This window comes from Symphodus melops (assembly GCF_947650265.1).
Source record: "Symphodus melops genome assembly, chromosome: 11".
Classification (NCBI taxonomy): domain Eukaryota; kingdom Metazoa; phylum Chordata; class Actinopteri; order Labriformes; family Labridae; genus Symphodus; species Symphodus melops.
Window position 1 is genome coordinate 14,815,492 of NC_136701.1, and position 19,550 is coordinate 14,835,041.

General features: G+C 40.6%; 1 protein-coding gene across 5 annotated transcripts; it reads right to left on the reverse strand.

Annotated features, from left to right (window-relative positions):
* Positions 1–440: 440 nt before the first annotated feature.
* rbm27 (RNA binding motif protein 27) lies at positions 441–19,534 on the reverse strand. 5 transcript variants are annotated; one of them, XM_079355598.1, is made up of 21 exons: positions 19,293–19,534; positions 17,475–17,593; positions 16,238–16,368; positions 16,021–16,100; positions 15,280–15,485; positions 14,476–14,784; positions 13,611–13,841; positions 13,208–13,390; positions 12,239–12,385; positions 11,990–12,143; positions 11,576–11,729; positions 10,925–11,176; positions 10,685–10,822; positions 9,821–9,946; positions 9,584–9,658; positions 9,263–9,439; positions 7,421–7,519; positions 5,479–5,709; positions 5,306–5,389; positions 5,051–5,170; positions 441–3,151 (listed from the first exon to the last, which is right to left on the reverse strand). In XM_079355598.1, exons 1-21 carry the CDS (start codon positions 19,349–19,351, stop codon positions 3,050–3,052), a joined length of 3,177 nt encoding a protein of 1,058 aa, XP_079211724.1. In that variant the 5' UTR covers positions 19,352–19,534; the 3' UTR covers positions 441–3,049. The 5 variants fall into 5 exon arrangements, with proteins under 5 accessions (XP_079211724.1, XP_079211722.1, XP_079211723.1 ...); XM_079355596.1 differs by having other exon boundaries at positions 7,421–7,525; XM_079355597.1 differs by having other exon boundaries at positions 9,257–9,439.
* Between the last annotated feature and the right edge of the window lie 16 nt (positions 19,535–19,550).

Sequence of the window (19,550 nt, forward strand, 5' to 3'; positions counted from 1 at the left end):
TAAAACTGTTAATTTGAATCACTTGAGAATCCACTTTGGTCTGAAGTTTTTACTGCCAGTAACGTTTCATTCATTGTGATTAGTTTCAACAATTTAAACAAAGAGATCTAATAACGCATTACTTTGCTCACTCATTTAAAACAGCCTCTTATGTCTGCCATTTATAAATGGATGCCAAAAATGACCTTTGGTAGCATCCCTTTTGAAGAACATTCTGTCATCGTTTACACTCATGTTCTTAAAACATTTCTCACAGATACTGCTGCTGTCTTTCGGCCCGAGGAGAAAGAAATTCAGCTCTCATCTGTAACAGAAATGACACAAATACTAACCTCATTTGTGGCATTTCAAGAATCATTCTTCTATAGCTCAATGAACAAATAAATTAGATGTCTAAGTTTTAGTTACACACAATTAAAATAAAAGACACCACACAAGAGTTTAAGGTTATATTTTCTGGAATGCTTTTGCTCGCTTTTTTTCCCCCCATTGCCAATGTCACCTTCTTTTTTGGTCAATTTTTTTTTCTTTAACTAAAAAAAAAAGATCTTTTCTCTTTTTCTCTCCAAGATCCAAGTCAGATTGTGTATTTTTTTTCTTTTCTTTTCTTTGTTGGTTTTACAAGCACCCCATTCCTCCATCTTTATTGGCAAAAGCAAACATGCTAGTAAATTAGAAATCCATTTTTTTTTTTACAAACAAAATACATGAAGAAAATACATCCACATCCTGCAAATATAAACAGTAACAAATCCAAAACTATTATTCAATAAACATTTTACATGTTTTTACAACGTGTGATAGTAGATAGTACAAAAAGTGGGAGCGAGACCTTACTTGAATTCTCACTAACACGAGCAGTATGGGATTTGTTTAAACTGCCAGAGACTTCATTTAAACAAAAAAAAAAAAATGACTGTGAGGAAAACATACATCACGACAAAGTGTCAATGGAAAAAGCTTCAGCTCTCCATTGCATGAGGGCCTTTGTGCTATGTCCAAAACGTGAGCTGAGGTTTACATGAGGAAGCTATTTCAGTCATCAGTCCACAGTGAGATATGCAATCCAACCAAGAGTGCTACTCACACTTTAGATGGGAGGAAATCACATTTTGAAACTGGTCTGCATCTTGTACTTCTGAAGCCAGAGCACACAGGAGACGACTTGTATTGTAAAGTCTCTGTTAGTGTCTTTCTACACATGCAGGTAAATATCTGCCTGTGTGTAAAGGCTGGTTACCAGATGTGATTGGTTAAGTTGATGTATGATAAGCATACATCCAACAATGCTTCATTAGGCTGCATGTAAACATAGTTATTTGTTTCTGGGGAAATAACATCGATGTCCTCCGTGTATATACCTGCATCCAGCTGTCACAGTACAGATGTAATGTATGTGATTCCTCCCACCATTAGTATTCTAATATACAGTAAATGTAGACAAGGCAAAAAGAAAGGGTAGTAATGAAGCATTTCTCGTGAAAAGTGCACCTTGTTGGAGTCCTGTCTGACAGTGTTCAGATAGAGGCATAGCTGCACTAATGCACAAAAGAAACGGTGATGTGCATGACTCCCAGAGTTTTCCATCGCTCACAGCATCTCTGAGAGACACTTTGAAAAACGGGCGACTTTAATCAAAAAATGAAGAGAAATAACTGCGTCAACTGGCTCAACAAAACACAAGAAACCTTCCAGACAAGCAGAGTTGTGAGCACTCTTGCTTTACTTTTCCTATTGACAGAACTTTGCCATTAAAAAAAAAAACCAAAATAAATGAAATAAGTAACAAAAACAAAACAAAAAACCCCCAGTAATTTCTCTTTCAAGCATTTACAAAATTTACAAAAGTAAATCACAAATCTTGTAAAAATTCAGCCATCCGCTGATTGTGTAAGGCAAAGAAATCATATTTATATATATTAAAATCAACTGCTCCGTATTACATTCAAACACCTGTCTTTAGATCTCACATTTCTGAAAATGGGTGATCAGATCCTTTGTCCTGCCGGGCCCTTTGGATGTCCAGGAGAAAGAATAACAGAAGTGAAAAATGTTACACACTCTTAGCAAATTGTAGAGCACCTGGGAAGGTGTCTTTTTTTTTTTTTTTTTTTTTTTAAACACAGGGCGGGACTGAAGATTAACTGAGCAACAAAAAAACAAAAACAAAAATACAAGATGGGAAATGTTTCATATTGACTACAAGACTGTAAGTGACGAGAATGGACACTGCCATTTGTAAACATAGTTTGGATTTTTCTATTGCACTGAAGTCCTTCTGTACCTGCACAGGCTCTTATATATTCAGAGTACAGTATCAGGTGTGGCCCTGCTTTATGTAGGAATACAACATGCATTCACTCGCATGTATTCATGCCAGGAGAGAGAGAGAGACGGGTGCTGTCAAAAATATCTGGATCCTTTAACATTTTGGATATATGGAAACTTACTATGGGGAGGAAAGTGAAATGTAAAAAAACCCACACCATCCTGTGCTGATACAGGTTCAGCACAGTGCAATTGTTAAGAGGAAAAATAAATTAATATCTCTGTGGTAGCCACAGAGAACGTTCTTTTGGTGAAGGAATGGCTGTCCCTGAACAGAGGACAAGATTTTTCAAAAACTGGTGAGAAAAGAGCTTAAATACAGTATGTATAAAAATACCTATTCACAGTAGACACAAATGTTGTGCATTACTGATATCTATTATCTGGTAAGCACACTGAAACTTACATAGAGTTTTTTTTTTCTATCTATAAGAACAACTGAACATTTATTCTTCTCAGCAAAAGTGAGATGTTTTAAATAATTGTTAGTCGAGGGGTACAAAAAGAGTCGTCCCTCCACACTTCTTCTCACGTACAAGACAGTAAGGAAGCGTTTGCTATGATTAGTCTAAAATTACTTTGTTTTAAAAATACTGGATAGGAACAACAACAAAAGAAAGGGTTGAAACTCTGTTTTGTTGATTTTCTCTGCAGGCGGTGAAAAAAAACAAACAAACAAAGAAAAAAACGACTGATTCTCCTTGAGAGCGTGACGGCGCCTTCATCGTCGCCAAGAGCGGCTCTCGTACTCGTCGTCTTCGTCGTCATCCTCTTCCTCCTCCTCTTCTTCCTCCTCACCAGGCAAGTAAGAGCTAGCTTCCTTCTGGTTCAATGAAGAATGAAAAGAGTTAAATGTACTGCATGGTTTTGAACATTTGGCATATTAGAGGCTTTTTCTTTTGAATGTGTGATGTTCGCTTGGGGCAGTGACGGGATTTAGACGAAAAGGAGGATTGACTTGTGTTCATGTGTCAACCCTCCGTCAGAAGGGAAACGGTTTTCAAACTTGTACTAACTCCCTTCTTTTAAGTGTCCCAAATGAGCTCCTGTCTTTAAGGACAATCATGTGTGTAGGTGGTGTCCAAACTTTTCTCTTGAGGGCCAAAATTGTTGTGTTAGAATTTTTTTTTTTTAGTATTTTAAATAACATTGTAAGGAATGTTTTGTATTTTGACCTCTTCAAAAACAACCTAAATACACAATAACTTGTTGCAGTGAGAAACGATTGTGCTCCAATTTTGGAAAAAAAAGTAAATATTTGTACTGTCAAAGAACATCAAATACTTTGATTTTTTTTCGTACTTCTTCATCTGTTTTTCTCACAATAACGTAAGCTTTCTGTATTTAGCTCAGCTTCTTAAATGGTTAAACAAAAGTCTGCGTATTTAGAAAAAATATGCATAGGTTCATTATCATAGTTAGAAAATGTGGAAAATAGTCAAAGCTGTTCATATTGAACACTTTTTATTTTATGAATATATTTCAGCCCTTGCTCACATGAAAAAGGAAAATAAGAAAATATGCCATCTGAATGAGGCCTCGGGCCAAAATCTTTCGATTCTTCCAATGAGGTCAGGGGCCGTAAAAAATCCCCTCATGGGGCCACAAATGGCCCCCGGGCCGCACTTTGGACACCCCTGCTTTAAGGCGTTTCAACTTGCTATAAGACATGCTGAAATTATAACTGATGCCTTTACAGAGAAAGAACAAAGGAGACTATCAAGAATGAATATTATATATATAATAATATATTTAGCACACACAAACAGCGAGGGGTAAATTTACACCACAAAATGACACCAGGACAAAGTATGCATGAATCGGACAGAATCAATAAAAGAAGTGTCCACAGGGGGCGCCAAAGTCGACAGAAAAGTTCCTTACAGTAGGTTTAAACGCGTCAGTAAACGAGTGTTGGGTTTGAATAGGTTCAAAGTGTATTCCGGATTATTTATTTCCTCTGAGCAAACTATGACTTCAACAGAGCCCCGTGTGTTTTTTGTAAGGTGAGGTTTTGTTCTGCAGACTCGAACCACATGTTTCCAAGTGATGCATTTATTTAGAGAGTGATGCAACAGGATTCATTCCTGGGTGTACTTGTACTGAATATCATCTGAATGTACAGGCGTCTGGATTTTCAGCACTGAAGAGATTTCAGCGAGAATTTGCTACCAGGGGTCTCTTAGAGAGAATAAATGAGCCCCCTCGTCCAAAGATTTAAGACGATTTCATGAAATTGAAATATAAAAAAAAAAGGTGTTTGATTCGATCAGAGAGACTGTGCACGACTTTTCAAATGATCTAAAAATGACCCTGAAGTGAGTGAATCCACAGTGACTTCACAAAGCTTCGAGTTGCGTTTCAAAGGCTTGCACACAAACCTCCGAAATGCATCTCAAAGCATGAAAATACAGTATGAGGATTTCACCTGACAGTAATGCAACTTTACTCAAAGGGCCAAGATGCTCTTAGTACTGAGAGGCTTGCTCTGATTTTCCACTGGGAGCCGTGGTTAAAAAATTTAGAAGCGCCAGAAAGAAATGTAAAAGTAAAATCTGTGAATATAACAAAAAAAAAAAAAAACTCAACCCTCCCCACTTAGAATGAAAGATCAGCTCTCTACATTGACCTTAATTCCTGCGTTGTCATTGGTTGTACGCTGCTGATGATAAAAAGTTGACTCCATGTTGTACATTATCGTCTGTGTTTGTGTGTGTCATACCGTATTGTCCTCATCTTTCGACTCCTCCTCCTCTGGCTCGGTTGTAACGGAGGGCGTCTTGGGCTTGTACCAGGAAATCTGCAGAACTCGACCTTTGAACTTCGCTCCGTGGTTAGCTGCCTGGAAAACCACACAGGAAGAAAGGCGAGTGTTAGAACTTCAGTGTCTGCGTCTTTCGTCCCGGTAACATCATCGTATCATTATGTCACAGTCACAGCCTTTTTCAGACGCTTCATTAAAACTCTTCTGACTTACATTCTCTGCTTCGCTTCTCGTCTTAAAGGTCATAATGACCGTGTTTGCATCTTGGTCACGGATATCCTCGATGTCACCAAATTTCTAAGAGAATATTTAGATTTAGAAGATTTAATATGAGATGCTGTTGATTCTTCAGAGAAAAAAATGAATAAAATGAACACAGGCCTCACCACAAAGTGTGGCATCAGCTCTTCCTTCTCCTCCTGAGTGACACCCAAAATAGCCAGAGCTCTGGGTCTGTGGTCGACCACCATGCGGTTCACAGAGCCGCCGCCGCGAGCCATCATGTCCCGGCTGCGTCCCCTTCCACGACCCGCGTGCATCGAACCGGGCTCCAGCGCCATCTTCCCTCGGCCCCGTCCCCGACCTCCTGGAGCCCGAATCAGTCCCAACCGAGTGGCCTGAAAAAGGACAGATTGGGAGGAGCGAGGTTATAAATACTGTCGCTAACAGGCAGAGGAGACTACACGGGGCCCAACCTGGCTGTGTTCAAAAAATCATTACAAGCAGATGTGGAGAACAGATTGTGAGCCTTGCTCATTTGCTGTTGTGCTATAAGATGTGAAAACAAACTAGAGTGTTTAGGACAGGGATTGTCAAAGTGGGGTCCGTGGCATCATTTAGAAAAAAATGTTAAAAAATTGAAAAAGAATATCTACAAACTGAGACTTCTTGTGCCAATAAAATCAGCTACATTATCCAATACTCCCGCCCACTTTACTTTTGTGCCAACAGATCAAATCTGATATGACTTTGACATGTTTGTCACAAAAAACAAAAAACAAAAAAACAACAAAAAAAACACGGAGCTAACATTTTGTCAAATATTATAAAATTACTCGTATAAATGTAGGCTCATTGCTAAGTACTACATAGTTCATGAATACATTGTATTAACATAATGCTTATCAACATTACAATATTAAGGCGGTCCTTGGAAAAATGTGTCACCTGAAAAGGGTCTATGGTCTAAAAAAGTTTGAGAACCCCTGGTTTAGGTTACCCTAACCCTTATTAGGCGTCTACCATTTTTTCCTCAGCAAACAGGTCAGAATAAAAAGAAAAAAAATCATTTAAAACAAATTCAGAAAAGAGACAGAATCTAAAAGACATCTTCATCTTTAGAGTTCAGACGTCTCTGACTTTTACCACTGTGTCACGTGTCACTCTATTTTTAACACCGACTTTTCTTTACTTCCCCAACCATTCTGCAACCACTCTCGTTCCATTTGTCCCCCCCCCCCCCCCCCCCCCCCTCCCTCACTTCTCCCTCTTAATTGTCATCCTGCGAATATCTCATAAGGAACAGCAGCTCAAACATTGATGAGACGGGGGCTCCGTCAGCGAAGGACCAGTGTCTGATGTGGCTTCGTTAGCGGCGGTTCCTCTGGGCTTGCTTAAGTGGCTGTGGTTTAATGTGCAGAAGGAGGGACCGGGGGTTTGGATGGATAGATGGTAGAGGAGGGAATGCATTTTTAATAACTGGATAATTTAGGACCCATTGGAGGAGATGGGGGGGGGGGGGGGGGGCGACATGCCAGGCGGGGTGTTGCTAACACAAGCGATGTTCTTGTCACAGCTGACCTCGCCTATGTTTGTGTGCACAGCCATGTGTGTGGGATCAATTTGTGCTGCCCACCAGCCTCGGATACTCTGAGCTGCGACTTCACCTAAAAACAAGCTATCAAAGTCACAAGTCTACTTTTTTTTTTTTTTTTTTTAAATGAACACCTTTACTGAAATCCCAAATACCCGATGCTAAAAATCTAAACATGAGCAGGGGAAAAAAAGACTTCTATTGACAAGCCTGTCAGTTTGTAGTCCTCACTTCTTTCTATGGGTTTATTCGGTTTGAGTTTTTATTCAAAGTGCTTTATATGTGCTCCCTCTGTTTGAAAAAGCCCTCTCGTTTTTCAGGCAGGAAGTGTTAAATGACGTCGTACACTGCCACTATCTTGTGTGCCGACTTCCTCTGAAGCGTTTCAACCTGTCACATCCTGCAATTCTGAAAAAGTGTGACGATACAACCTGCGACCTGTTCGCTATCTGTTTGTCCATATATGGTCAGGTAGCATGTAGCATGTTATGTGTATGTGTGTGTGTGTGTGTTACCTCCACTTGTAGCAGTCCTAGTTTTCTCTTGAGATCTGTCGTATCCTCTCCAGAGCTCATCTTCTTGTGAAAGTCTAACTCAGCATCCAGCAATTCCTTCTGCGCCTGTTATCACGTTATTTAAAAAAAAAAAGAAAAAAAAAAGAAAAAGAAATATCGTTTTGTTAACTCAATAAAGAGGGCAATGATAAACTCAGACCACCTAGTCTGCAGTTACAGAGTCTGCAAAACAAAGGGCCAATAGAGGCAGAAATGACACATTTGTCAATGTTTGTCTAACAAGGTCATCACATCACAGTTACGGGCGGGTTAAACCACTTGTTGATATTTTCGCTGGTTAAATGATGTGTGTGAGCGGTAATGCAGCTGCTTAAACTTCTCTCCCCGCTCGACTGACCAGCAGCAGTGTACGGATGGCATCTTGTACGTAAACGGTAAAAAGTAGAAAAATGATGAAATATGTTCATGAGATGTATGTGTTCCGTTTAGTGATGTTGTAATACAAAAAAAAAAATGCTTTGAATGGTATAAAACCAAATGTCACCAAGGACCTACTAAAGGGGCTGTTTGCCTGCAGCCAATTTGTTTTATATTGAATGTTTGAATTAAGAGTTTTGTTCATTAATAGTTGGGGGTAGTTAAGAGGGTCAGATTATATCAGATTCATCTACTTTCTGCTCTTTTTCATTTAAAATTTGAGGTTTTATGTGATGTTGTATTTAACTGTATTTGCATTTGTTTAAATGAAATCAATTTACAAACAATAAATTTTTTTTTTTCTAAATGACTTGAGCCATTAGGCTTTTAAGTCTTCTGACGACTCAAAGCATGAAACCTATGATGTAGAAATGTCCTCTGTGAAATATTCCTGCATAGGAGGTGAATTGCATTTTTCAATTCTGAGTCCGCTTTTCATCAGAGCTTAAATCCTTGTTTTTTAATAAAACAGTTAATGCTGCAGGATTAAAGGCAAGCTACCAGAATAATCAGACATCTGTTGACCAATTGTAATAAACTACATTTGAAAAATGAACATACAAATTGCCCATGTCATATCTGTTGAACATGTATACGTGAAATATTTTCTTAAAAAATCAAAATCTAAATTTGTTGTGTTAAGTGCTCATGTAAACATTTAGGAATAAATCAAACAAGAAATTCTTAGGTGACATTTGGGTCTGTATTTTTTCTTAATTGGGATTAAGTGTCTCGCCTCAGGGACACGTCGGACATGTGGCTGACCTTTCGTTTAAGAGACGAGCGACTCCTACTCCTGAGCCAGCACCGTAGTAAGGCTTCGTCAGGTTAAAGGCAGGGTTGCTAATTCTAAAACGCTATAGCGGGATTTGAAAAGTAACATCCACCTTTGGGCTCTGTCTAAACCCCTCCCCAGTGATTGCTTTCAAATTCATTCAAATATGTTTCCTTGTTTCTCATTCAGCGGTACGAAAACCCCAAACACTCAATCATACTGGATTAAAAAAAATAATAATTTAAAAAAAAAGGGAAAATAGTGGGGTTAGGGTTGTGAGTGAAACCCTACCTGTACCAGTACTGGTAGCGTTAGCTTCCCTCGTTAGTTATTGTTCAGCCGCAGAGCGTCATACATTTGAGCAGCAGATTTTGTTGTTAAAGAACGTGATGAACCATTACAAAAACCAAATTAACACGCTGAGTTCAGTATGATTTTAGACATCAAAAGCTGTGTTAAATGCACTGTATACTGAGTGTTCTCTTATCTATTAGAGTAGGGATGTTAGTAGCGAAATTTAAATTTGCAACGAGTCAACTGCTAGTGTATCTGTGTAATGCTGAAGAAAAAAAAAAGGAGCTCACGCTCACATCGATCTTGGTCTTGGGCTGGTTGTGGTTGGATTTGGCGCTGGGGTTCTGCGAGGCTGGGTTCATTTCATTCTGCAGCTGTGCGATCTTCTCGGTCAGCTCCTTCAGAGTCTTCATGATGTTGGCTCTCTCCTCAGGTTTCATCCCTCGGTTCTTCTCAAGGCGGTTTATCAAGGCCTTGAAGAAGACGCACAGCAGCGAGAGAGATCGTGTAAAGGCCGGGACTTTATACAAGTGTTTGAGTGATTTTTAGTCAGAAACGATGGATACTTCAGACGTTTGTCAGAGAGTTGTGTAAATGTGTATTCAGGCCAGTCTTACCTTCTGACACTCAATCTGGGTCTTCAACATCTCTTGCTTCTGCTTTCTCATGTCCTGCTGGAGCTTTAACGCCTCCTAATTGAACAAAAGCAATACAATAAATCAAATTAAAAAAGACACTATTTAGACATTTTGTGACTGCCCCCCTCCCCCGCCTCGAGAGAAACAAACGGGCTAATCCTAGTTTAGCTATTCTGGTAGCAGTCAAAATACGCAGTAAAAAATTAAGCAACATGCCTGCTTCTTCTTGAGGACTTCCTGTGCTTCTAGTGCTTTTCCCGTTTTCCCAAGGCTCTTTGAGGAGGACTTCAGGGCTGCGGAAGAGTAGGGGCCCTTCTGGGCGTTTGTCAGTGTAGGTGCCACCTAAGTGCCACAGAAAGGGAGATTAGGTCATCCGAAAGAGTTTGTAGAAAAGCTGCCGTGCCGACACCGACAACATGCACTGTGAGTTTCCAACCGCTCGTACGCGTCCCACCTCTGGATGAACCAAACAAAAAGCTTTCCTACTGTATTGCTTTGTTCTTTCAACAAAAAGACTTTGTAAGACTGTGGAAGTGACTGATAGTCACACTGAACTTTTATTTTCACATCTCTCGTCCTACTGTAAATAAGGTTAAAAATGCATATCAGTATATCTGTCATATGCACAACAGGAGCTCAGCATTTTTAGGTTTTCCTTTGACATCTAGTTGAAAAAGATCCCAAACACTTTGGTACAGACATTCAGGATTCCTGAAGGATGGATTGTAATAACGTTGTCAACCCTTCATGTTTCGTTCCAGCAGCATCATTTTGTTCAACATTTCAACGTGTCTGAGACTTTGGTTTAGGACCAGATACTTCCGATTCATGAATCCCCCCTCCCTTTTGTCCTTATTGGTCAGCTGTCAAAAAGGCGCTTGACGTCACACAGTGCGTTTCTGAAAGCGTAAAACAATTCAACTTAAAAAAAAAGAAAAAAAGAAAAGGCGTCGGGCGCATCGCTTTTTGAAAAGGCGTCGTCCTTTTTTTCCCCCATAGGGTTGTATGTCAAGTTCTAATCTGAAGATTTGGATTCACGTACGCAAAGCTACTGTGAGTTGAAGATGTTCTCATACTTACAATGACCGCGTCTGCATTCAGGTTCAGGCCGTCTGGCTTGTTTGGAGTCCCCGGTGGCCCCGCCCCTGCTGACAGGCGATGATGCTTCGGTAGTGTATTGTTCAACACGTAAGCAGCAGGATTGTGCTGCTTGATTCCCTGAAAAATAAGTAAGGGAGAAAACATTTATTTTTTTACTGTTGCGGTTTGAGTAATGCATTAAGGCAACAAAATCTTTACGTGTCCGCTCTTAATGCTGACCTTATGAATGTTGCTGTGCTGCGGCGCTTGGCTGGGTGCTGATCCAGCGGCCTGACTCCCTGAGCTCTGCTCCTGCTGCTGCTGCTGCGGCGGCGGCGGCAGCCCTGTGGCGTTGGTGCCCGGCTCACGGTGCCAGTAAACACGAATGAAGCGGTTGTTGAGGACTGCTTCGATGCTGGATATGGCCCGCCTGGCCTCTTCGTTCTTTGTGTACTGGATCAACGCTGCCTCTGGGTCGCCACCAAACACCACCTGATTTGAGAGTAAGACGTAACGCTTTACGTTTGAGTATGTGGTGTTGAAATTCTTCTGCTGAGTCGTTTACACTGAGAAGACCTGAAACTACTTGAGCATTGACTCGAGGGCAAGTCATCAGAGTGTCACTGTGATGAACAGAGTCTCAGGGACAGACTGAAAATGGCTGTTTTCTATCATTCCCATATAAGGCTTCCAACAACAAAAAAGGATACAGTAAATGTGACATCACAGTACATTTTAAAATGAAAATAAAGTGAATCCTTCTCTATGCGTCTGTCATGAGTAATAAAAAACCCCACCAACTTAAAATGACTCCTGATGGACTATTAGGCCAAACAAACCTCTAACCACACAGTTCAAATACCTCTTGAACTACAAAAATGGCCAACATACCTGGATGTTAACGATAGTTCCGAACTTGCTGAAGTGCTCGTTCAGCTTGGTGATGTTGTTGAGTTCACGTGGGATCTTGCGCACCTCCAACTTGGTGTTCACATAGTGATACCTCTTTGGAAAGCTGCTCTTGTGTTGGTTGTTAAAGCCTGGTCTGAAACAAAAAGAAGAAGAAGACGGTGTTGTTGCAAACTGTTCACAAACTGCTGCATGTTAGAGAAACAGTTCTTGCTTTGAAAATGTAAACAATAAATGACCTCTACTTTTTTGTTTTTTTGTCTTTCTAGTGTTTTTGTTTCATGGCAGGACAAGACAACAACGTGCAGCAAGTTCATTTTTTTCTTTTAAAAAGACACTCATATCTCTCAAAATTCAACATCATATTTTGAGATGTGCACATCTTTGAGTCCTTACTTCTCCATCCAGGGTTTTTTAACTGCAGGTCCCTCAGCTGTACTGGCCCCCATGGCTCTCTTCCTGTTGTCCTGCTCTGCATTGAAGCGGGGCGCGTTACTTCCAGGAGTGCTTACAGCGACGGCTGGTTCTGTCTGGATCACGATGTTGGCAGCTTGAAGACAAACACGCAGGATAAAATAAACACTGGGAACGTTCTTCTCAAACATCAAGTGTCAGCTTTAGGTAAACAAAGTGTACGTGTTCTACCTCTGGAGCCTTGTCCTTCGTTGGATGTGAGGCCAATGAGGTTAGAGCGCTGAGTCTGCACCCGGGGAATGAACTGACGGTACGGGTTCCTGCCTGCTGTAGTCAGGCCGGGGGATTCTGGGTTGTATCCCTCTGGATCATAGTTATCTAATGTAAAAATAAAGACTTTAAAGTGAGAATGAAGCATTTTAGACATTCAAACACTCACCTATGGACAGATAAGATACGAAAATTAAACAGTCCTACACTCATTAAGAGGGAGTTGTTGGTATTTAAAAAAATATACATAATCATTCTAAAAGCTCTGCGTAGGAACTAAACCATTAAATGTTATCTTGTTTACAACTTTTATACAAGATATAAATACATGTGAAAGGTTTGCAAATATATTTGAAGTCAGTCAATGAAGGAACAAACTGTTAAAAAAAGTTAATTATTAAGTAATAAACAAGATCAGACTCCTGACAAGGATGATTCTTATCCTCAGCCAAAGTTCAATCATGTACAAAGGAGCTTCTGTGATTTAAACAAAAAAATATCTGGGTTGAATTATGTACGAAAGCTTGAGTTTGTACTGAAGGACAAACAGAAAGGCTACATCTGAAGCTAACTTAGCTTTTACTGTAGAAATGTGTGATTACTGAAATGATTGGAAAGCACTGAGCAGTCAGAGGAGGCAGAGTTGTGCGGGTTGCTCTGTCTCTTAGGTTGATAAACAGTGCTACCTTCTGGCCAACTAATGTTACTGCAGCCTGAGGATGTAAATGACACTGAATGCAATATAATCACACACAAAGCAACTTCAAAAAAATAAGAGAGGTGATACACAGGGTAGCTAAAAGTCTTCACATTAACTCCAACTAGTTGAGTCAATTTGAAGTACGACCCACTTCAATTCAGATTAAGAGTGAAATTAATTCTCCAAACACACACAGTCCCAATCTGTAGAGGAAAAGCATCGCTGCTTACATTCAGACTGGACATATTGGGGACGAAGAGACACAGAAGAGGACGAGGAGGGAGGAGGAGGTGGAGGAGGAGGAGGAAGAGTAGGCGGCAGTCCCACACCAGGTGGTCCAATAGGAGGAGAGGAAGTGATAGCTGATTGGTGGTTTGGGGTGTCAATCCCACTGGTTACTATCAGTGGGGGTCCTGAGGAAGATATAAGCCAAAAGCTGATGTCTCAGGTCGGAAACCACTGAAGACTCGCACATCGTTTCACACAGAGAGTTTCAACATGTGACAATGACTGCGACTCACATTACAATAAACTTTTTTTTTTAAAGTTTAAAAGAAATTCAACATCACAAGTTACAAACAAATAAAGTCCTGAAAATGATGCAACCCTTTTTGTTGGATGGTTACTACTTACCAGTCATGGGGAAAACGCCTGGCGGTGGTGGCTGGCCATACGGGGGCGGCATTGCGGGCATCCTGAGGGGAGGGGGAGGCTCGGTGATGGGGGGCATCGGAAGGCCGGCAGGGGGCATAACGGGCGGAGGTGGGAAGGGAATCATGCTGGGGAGATTGACATCATCCACAATGAGAGGATCGTTGCCATGGTCGAAAGGACACAGATCTCCACGGACACAAAATCCCTTTTCTGTGTGAGGAGGAGGAGGAGGAGAAGGAGGAGGAGGAGGAAAAAGGGGTGTTAAGAAATCTGCCTTTTGACTTGAGGTTTTTAGGCAGGTTAGGACAACTCAAGGACAGCAGAATCAAACGTACTCTCAATGTGAAACTTTCAAATCTGGAAGGACGTTTGCAAAAACCCCCCCCAAAAAACCCAGAACTTTAAGAAGATGAGAATTCATGACAGAGTATTGATAAACAAACTAGCCGAGATCAAAGCAGCTACGAGCTACAGAGTATGCATTTACCCAACAGTCTCATTAAAAAAAAAAAAAAAAAACGCTTTCCCTCGAGTCTGTGTTTGAGCACTGTGACAGAAAGTCGTGTGCTTCAGGGACTGTGGGTAACTTTAAACTCTGCCGTGTCTCTGGAGAGGAGAGGACTGCCTAACAGTGGTCATTAGTGATGAGACTAAACAAGGCAATCAATGACCCTCATGGGAAGAAGAACTGACCCAGGAGAATGGAGACAGTTTTTTTTTTTTTTTGACAGAGACCGTATCAAACATAAACGGCATACATTATTAATGGGAAAAAAACCCAAAAAACAGCAGAGATGGATAGAATGCAGTTTTTAGGAGGGCAAGATCATTCACTTGTTCCTACCGTCGTAATCCCTGCACCGCTGTTTGAGTGAAGAAACCTTGTTGTTGAATGGCTTCCCCACGCCGTCTTGCCTCTGGGTGCCATAATAGCCTGACCAACTGTCTGTGGTGCTGTCAGGCAGGTGAGCGGGCGTTGCGATGGGAGGTCCTCCGGCTCCTGGGACTCCTACAGAGGAAGAGGACGAGAAGGGGTGCGGAGGTGTGGGTAGAGGAAGAAGAGGCGGTGGATGTTGCTGCGGGGGGCCCGATGTTGTCGACGAGTTGTAGCAGTCGGTGTCCTTACGCTCCGACTCGAACTTTGACTTGAAATCTGTAACAGCCAAACAGGTATTAGGATGCACGTTTACAGTACGGCAAAGCATTAAAAAAAAGAAAAAAAAGAAAAAAAAGAAAGAAAAAGGAAAACAGTAGAGAGATGCACTAAAACAGAAATTTCAATCCTGACTTTTGAACATTGTGCTAAACATTTGGAGAATTAACCTTGCGGGGAAAAGGGCCAATTCAAGTTCCTGTAGATGAATCCCCACTGATGTGACGGCAAAGTAGTCCACATTGTTTAAAAATCGAAAACAACTCCCAGCAAATACTGCCAACAAAATATACTTAAAAAAAGAAGAAAGAACTGCATTCATAAACACTTCAGTCTAAAGGGTGATCAGGACGTCTCCGGCAGCTTGTGCACATCAATAACGCTCAGCTCAACTGCTCTGACAGGAGTTTACACGCCCTAATGGTAGTCCCCTGTGCTGCTGTTGTCATTGGCTGTGTGGTGTACTGTAAAGGTGGTGGGGGGAAACTTTCTCACCTCTGCCTCCTCTGTGCTCCCTGCCCATGCTCTTTCCTCGACTGCCGCTCCTGCTCCTGCTTCTGCTGCGGCTGTAGCTCCTCCCACGGGGGCTCCCCCTGCGGCGCTCGTGGCGCTCTCGTTCTCGGTGGGAGTCGTTGCCGCTCTTCCCGTGCCGGTCGAAGTCGCGCCGCTTGCGCTCATCTCGCCGCCTGTCGTCTCTGCTCCTGTGCGGTTGAGGGAATACCTCTGAATATTTTTGTCTTTATAATATATTTGAAATTCACAAGTCCAGGACACAATTTTTTGAAAAGCTCCTGGATGAATTTAAACTCAGACAAAAGTGGGTGTTAATAATTTGATGAGAAAAAGAAGCAGATACACATATTCATCCATATGAACCCTTACCTGGACTGAAACAGGTGTTTTAAATACCTTCAATAATGTTTTAATTCTAATAATCTGCTGCTGTTTAAAACAGGTTACACTTCCACTGTTGTTTGAGTCAAACTTCAGCTGGTTTTGTTTTGTTGTATTTGTTATTGACTGGGTGTGTTACAGTCAAGGGCCTGGCTACTCGACACCAGGGCATCAATTTACGAGAAGGGCTCGTGGGATTATAGCGAACCATGCAAATACATATCCAAATGATAACATCTCTGCACAACTCGGAAACACGACTAATTGTTGTCAGCAATAAGGAGTTTGTGTTCATTCAAACTGAAGTGAAACGAAGGTCTGAAGACAAAAGCCACGCTGTACCTCGACTCGTTGAAGTCCGATCGGTTTCTCAGAGGACTTCTCCTGCGCCTGTTTTCTCTCTCCTCCTCTGGAGTTTCAGCCTGATGGGGAAAGTCAAATATGAATGTGAAGTATCTTTTTTCTTCTCAAAGAAGGAGATGTAGACATACAAAAAAATAGATGGAGAGATCACAAACAGGTCGTTATACAAACATACTGTACGTTTAATGCTTCTCACCTCTACAACTTCAGGTTTGATTGTAAGTGGCGGTTTGACTTCCTCTTTAGGCGGCTCCTTGGCGGGTGGATTTCCCAGGTAGTTCTTGGTTGTCAGACATTCAAAAAGTTTATCGACAAATCCAACTGTATCTGTAACGATAAAACGATTCGTGTCATGTTAATAGATTAAATCTCTCACTTGAACTACAAGGGATCTTCCTCTGTTCAAAAGAATCATGGTTCCCCTCAGGCATCAAACGTTCGTCCTGCATTCCACAACACCAAGTATTTCTGTCATGAAAGAGCCTCCAGACTTTCATCAAACAGGAAGAGAATTGTGTTCCACCGCAGCCTTTATCATTTAAAATTGAGGAACAGGTGATACGAGGAGGATTTATTCACAAGAAGCAGCGAAGGAAAAGTACAGTAAGTAACAAATTCTCTGATCCTAGCTTCAGGAAATTTTGAGAAAAAAAATCTCAACTACTTACTAATAATGAACAGGTGAAAAACTAGGAGGTAAAACAGAGAAGCGTTGCTAAACAAAAAAAAGTATCATAAAACATCAAAAAACGTTGAAGGCTCTCATAAAGTCATTTCTTCTTTTTATAAAACAACACCGCCTAACAGCTGTCAAGTTCTAACGGAGCCATAGTTGCATTTTCAATCATGCTTTGAACGACAGCACGTGTCATCTTTGTCGGTACATGTCTGTGCAACAGTATGGTGGAACTTTTAAATAATGTCGCCCGCCCTCTGGTGGCCATTACAGAGAACAACACATGGTAGATGGAGAGAACACATAGCTGAACGTTACTTGAACTCATCGTATGGGATGAAAAAAGAAACTGTTTATATTTTACATTTTGGATATTCCTCCAAATCTGAACTTAAAGCTGCACTAACATGCCGATGCTGCATGTGAGGACAACACTAACTACATATAATGACCTGCAAAGCCTGACTGCCCTTTGGTATGATTTCAAAACCAGGCTTCTAGGCTACGATCGTTCAGTGACCTAAAAGTGAAAGTAAACAAGCCCTTTTAAGTTTATGATGATTGAACAGTGAAATTGTCAGTAGGAGCATTAAGTGAATAAAATACATGTTTTTGTTTTCAATGAATGGTGAACATCTCTTCTGGAGAAAAACAAACATCTGTACAACATTTCTGACCATCAATACTCATGGTGAATGACAAAACAGCATGATGCATTCACTGACACTAACAGAGACATTTTGGTTGGAGTTTGTACCTTTTTGTAGGAAGACATCAAGCTGATCCGCACAGAGAGCTTTCAGCTCTTTCTCTGGTTTGTCCTTCTTCACCAGAGCCACCACATAGTTGGCTAATGCAGAGGGGTCAGCATCACATCTGCAGGTTAGAATGAAGGTTTTTTTTTTTTTTAAACACAAAAATACAGGAAATACTTTTTAAACAGTAGAGACAGGTTGGGAAAGATGAAACTACAACACCAAAGTGGCGGGCAAATGTCCAAACCATACCAAACTATAGTCAGTATCAAGAAGAAGAAGCTTCCTAACCAACAATTAAAATGTCAAAAATAAACTGGCTCTAAAGAGGAGAGCATCAATGTGCTAACATATAAGGGCCAGCATATGTTGATATATCATTGGAAAATACTGATTAAATTGTTAACTTTGAATTGAATTCAAACATGTTCTGCAAATAGGAAACCTTACCGTCTATCACACGGTGACAGACGATGACAATATAAAAACATTCACACCCACGAGACTCACATTAAATCACACTAAAAGTTCCGTAAATTAATAAAAAGCACACGAGCAGAGCAACATTAACACGCTTCTATCCTGTCTTGTTTAAAATTGCAGTGGATTAAAATCTGAAACCTATACATATATTTGAGAACCCTGTCTGTAAAGTCAATGAGACTTTAACTCAGTTCAGATTCATGTGAATGAAGAATGTTCCCTTGTTGCCAGAGAAGACAATGCAGCAGCTTGGGAGCACTGTGTGTTAACACAGTTCACAGAGACTTGCACATTTGCCTTTTTAGCAGATCGGTCATTTTATCAGCGTTCCAGCGTGCATATGTTAACTTTACTGGCTTAAACTACTTTTGCGATTGGCTGTCATAACGCAGTACATTAACATACTTAGCTGTTACTGCTAATACTACACATACCGTTACCATTATTACTGCCATTGTTGTTATATAGATCTATTTCAATCATTGTTATTCCTTCTCTCTCTCTTTCTGCACCCCTCACAACTCCAACACAGTTTTGTCAGATGGCTGTTCAACATGAGTCCGGTTCTGCTCGAGGTTTCAGCTTTTCTTTCCCCAACTGTTTAAATAAAATAAAAAATTGATTGCTTGGTTGATACATTTGTGATTGTACTGTTTAAATAATGTCTATGAGAGCTGTGTGGTCTGTCTTGAAAAATGCTTTACAAAAGAATAATTATTGTGATGACTTTACAAATCAACTTCTTCCTTATTTTTTAAACTAGAAGTTTGTCCGTGGCTGCTCTTTATGTAGCAACAAATATCTGCAACTTATAACTACAAAGTCTTTTAAAATAATATCCTATTGAAGGATAAGTCGAAAGAGAGGGGTGGAAAGTAAAAGTATGTTACTATGGTAACTTTACATGTAAACAATTCTCTCTGTTTGTTTATTAAAAAAACCATTTATTTTGCTAATTATAACAAGGTTTAGATAAATTGTGTGTCACTTATTTATATTACATACTGCAACGTACACGTTGGCTATCTGTTACAGCTAGATGCTTGCTACAAAGCTGTGTTAAAGTGATATTATCGTGAGTCAACCAGACGTGTCTATGGAGCCTAAAATAACAATAGAAGATGTATATGAAACAATATGTTGGAAATAATAAAGGTCCAACGAAGTCACTATGTTGTGAAACGTTAACTAGCTGCAATGTGGTCAGCTAACTCGTGCAAGAATTTACCATTAGATTCTAGCAAGCCCTTCATTGATGCCAGGCTAAACACACAGGCTACTAAGCTAACGTAGCTACGTAGCATGCGAGCTAAATGTCATTTCAATTCAACACTCACATTGGCTCCAGGAGTTTTGCCAGCCATGACTTCAAGGCTTCAACATTCTCTATGATCATCGTGAGGAAGCCCGAAATACTGTCTATAACATGAAAGTGCGTGTTGATAACCCTACTTTCATCGTCTATAGATTTAAAAAGCTTTAAGGCCTGCTGTCCCTCTTCACTGGCAGGTCGGTCAAAGTGTTTTACGGCATAGCAACACAAGTGGAGTTGTCGTAACGCAAGTCAGTGGACTTGTGTTGTAACCACAGACTGT

Excerpts from the sequence above, each read along its gene's own strand:
- rbm27 (XM_079355594.1), bottom strand. The coding sequence starts at position 19,351 with ATGATCATAGAGAATGTTGAAGCCTTGAAGTCATGGCTGGCAAAACTC. Across the intron at positions 17,594-19,292 it reads GCAAAACTCCTGGAGCCAAT|ATGTGATGCTGACCCCTCTG; the intron begins GTGAGTGTTGAA and ends TCTAACCTGCAG. Across the intron at positions 11,177-11,575 it reads GAACTATCGTTAACATCCAG|GTGGTGTTTGGTGGCGACCC; the intron begins GTATGTTGGCCA and ends CTCTCAAATCAG.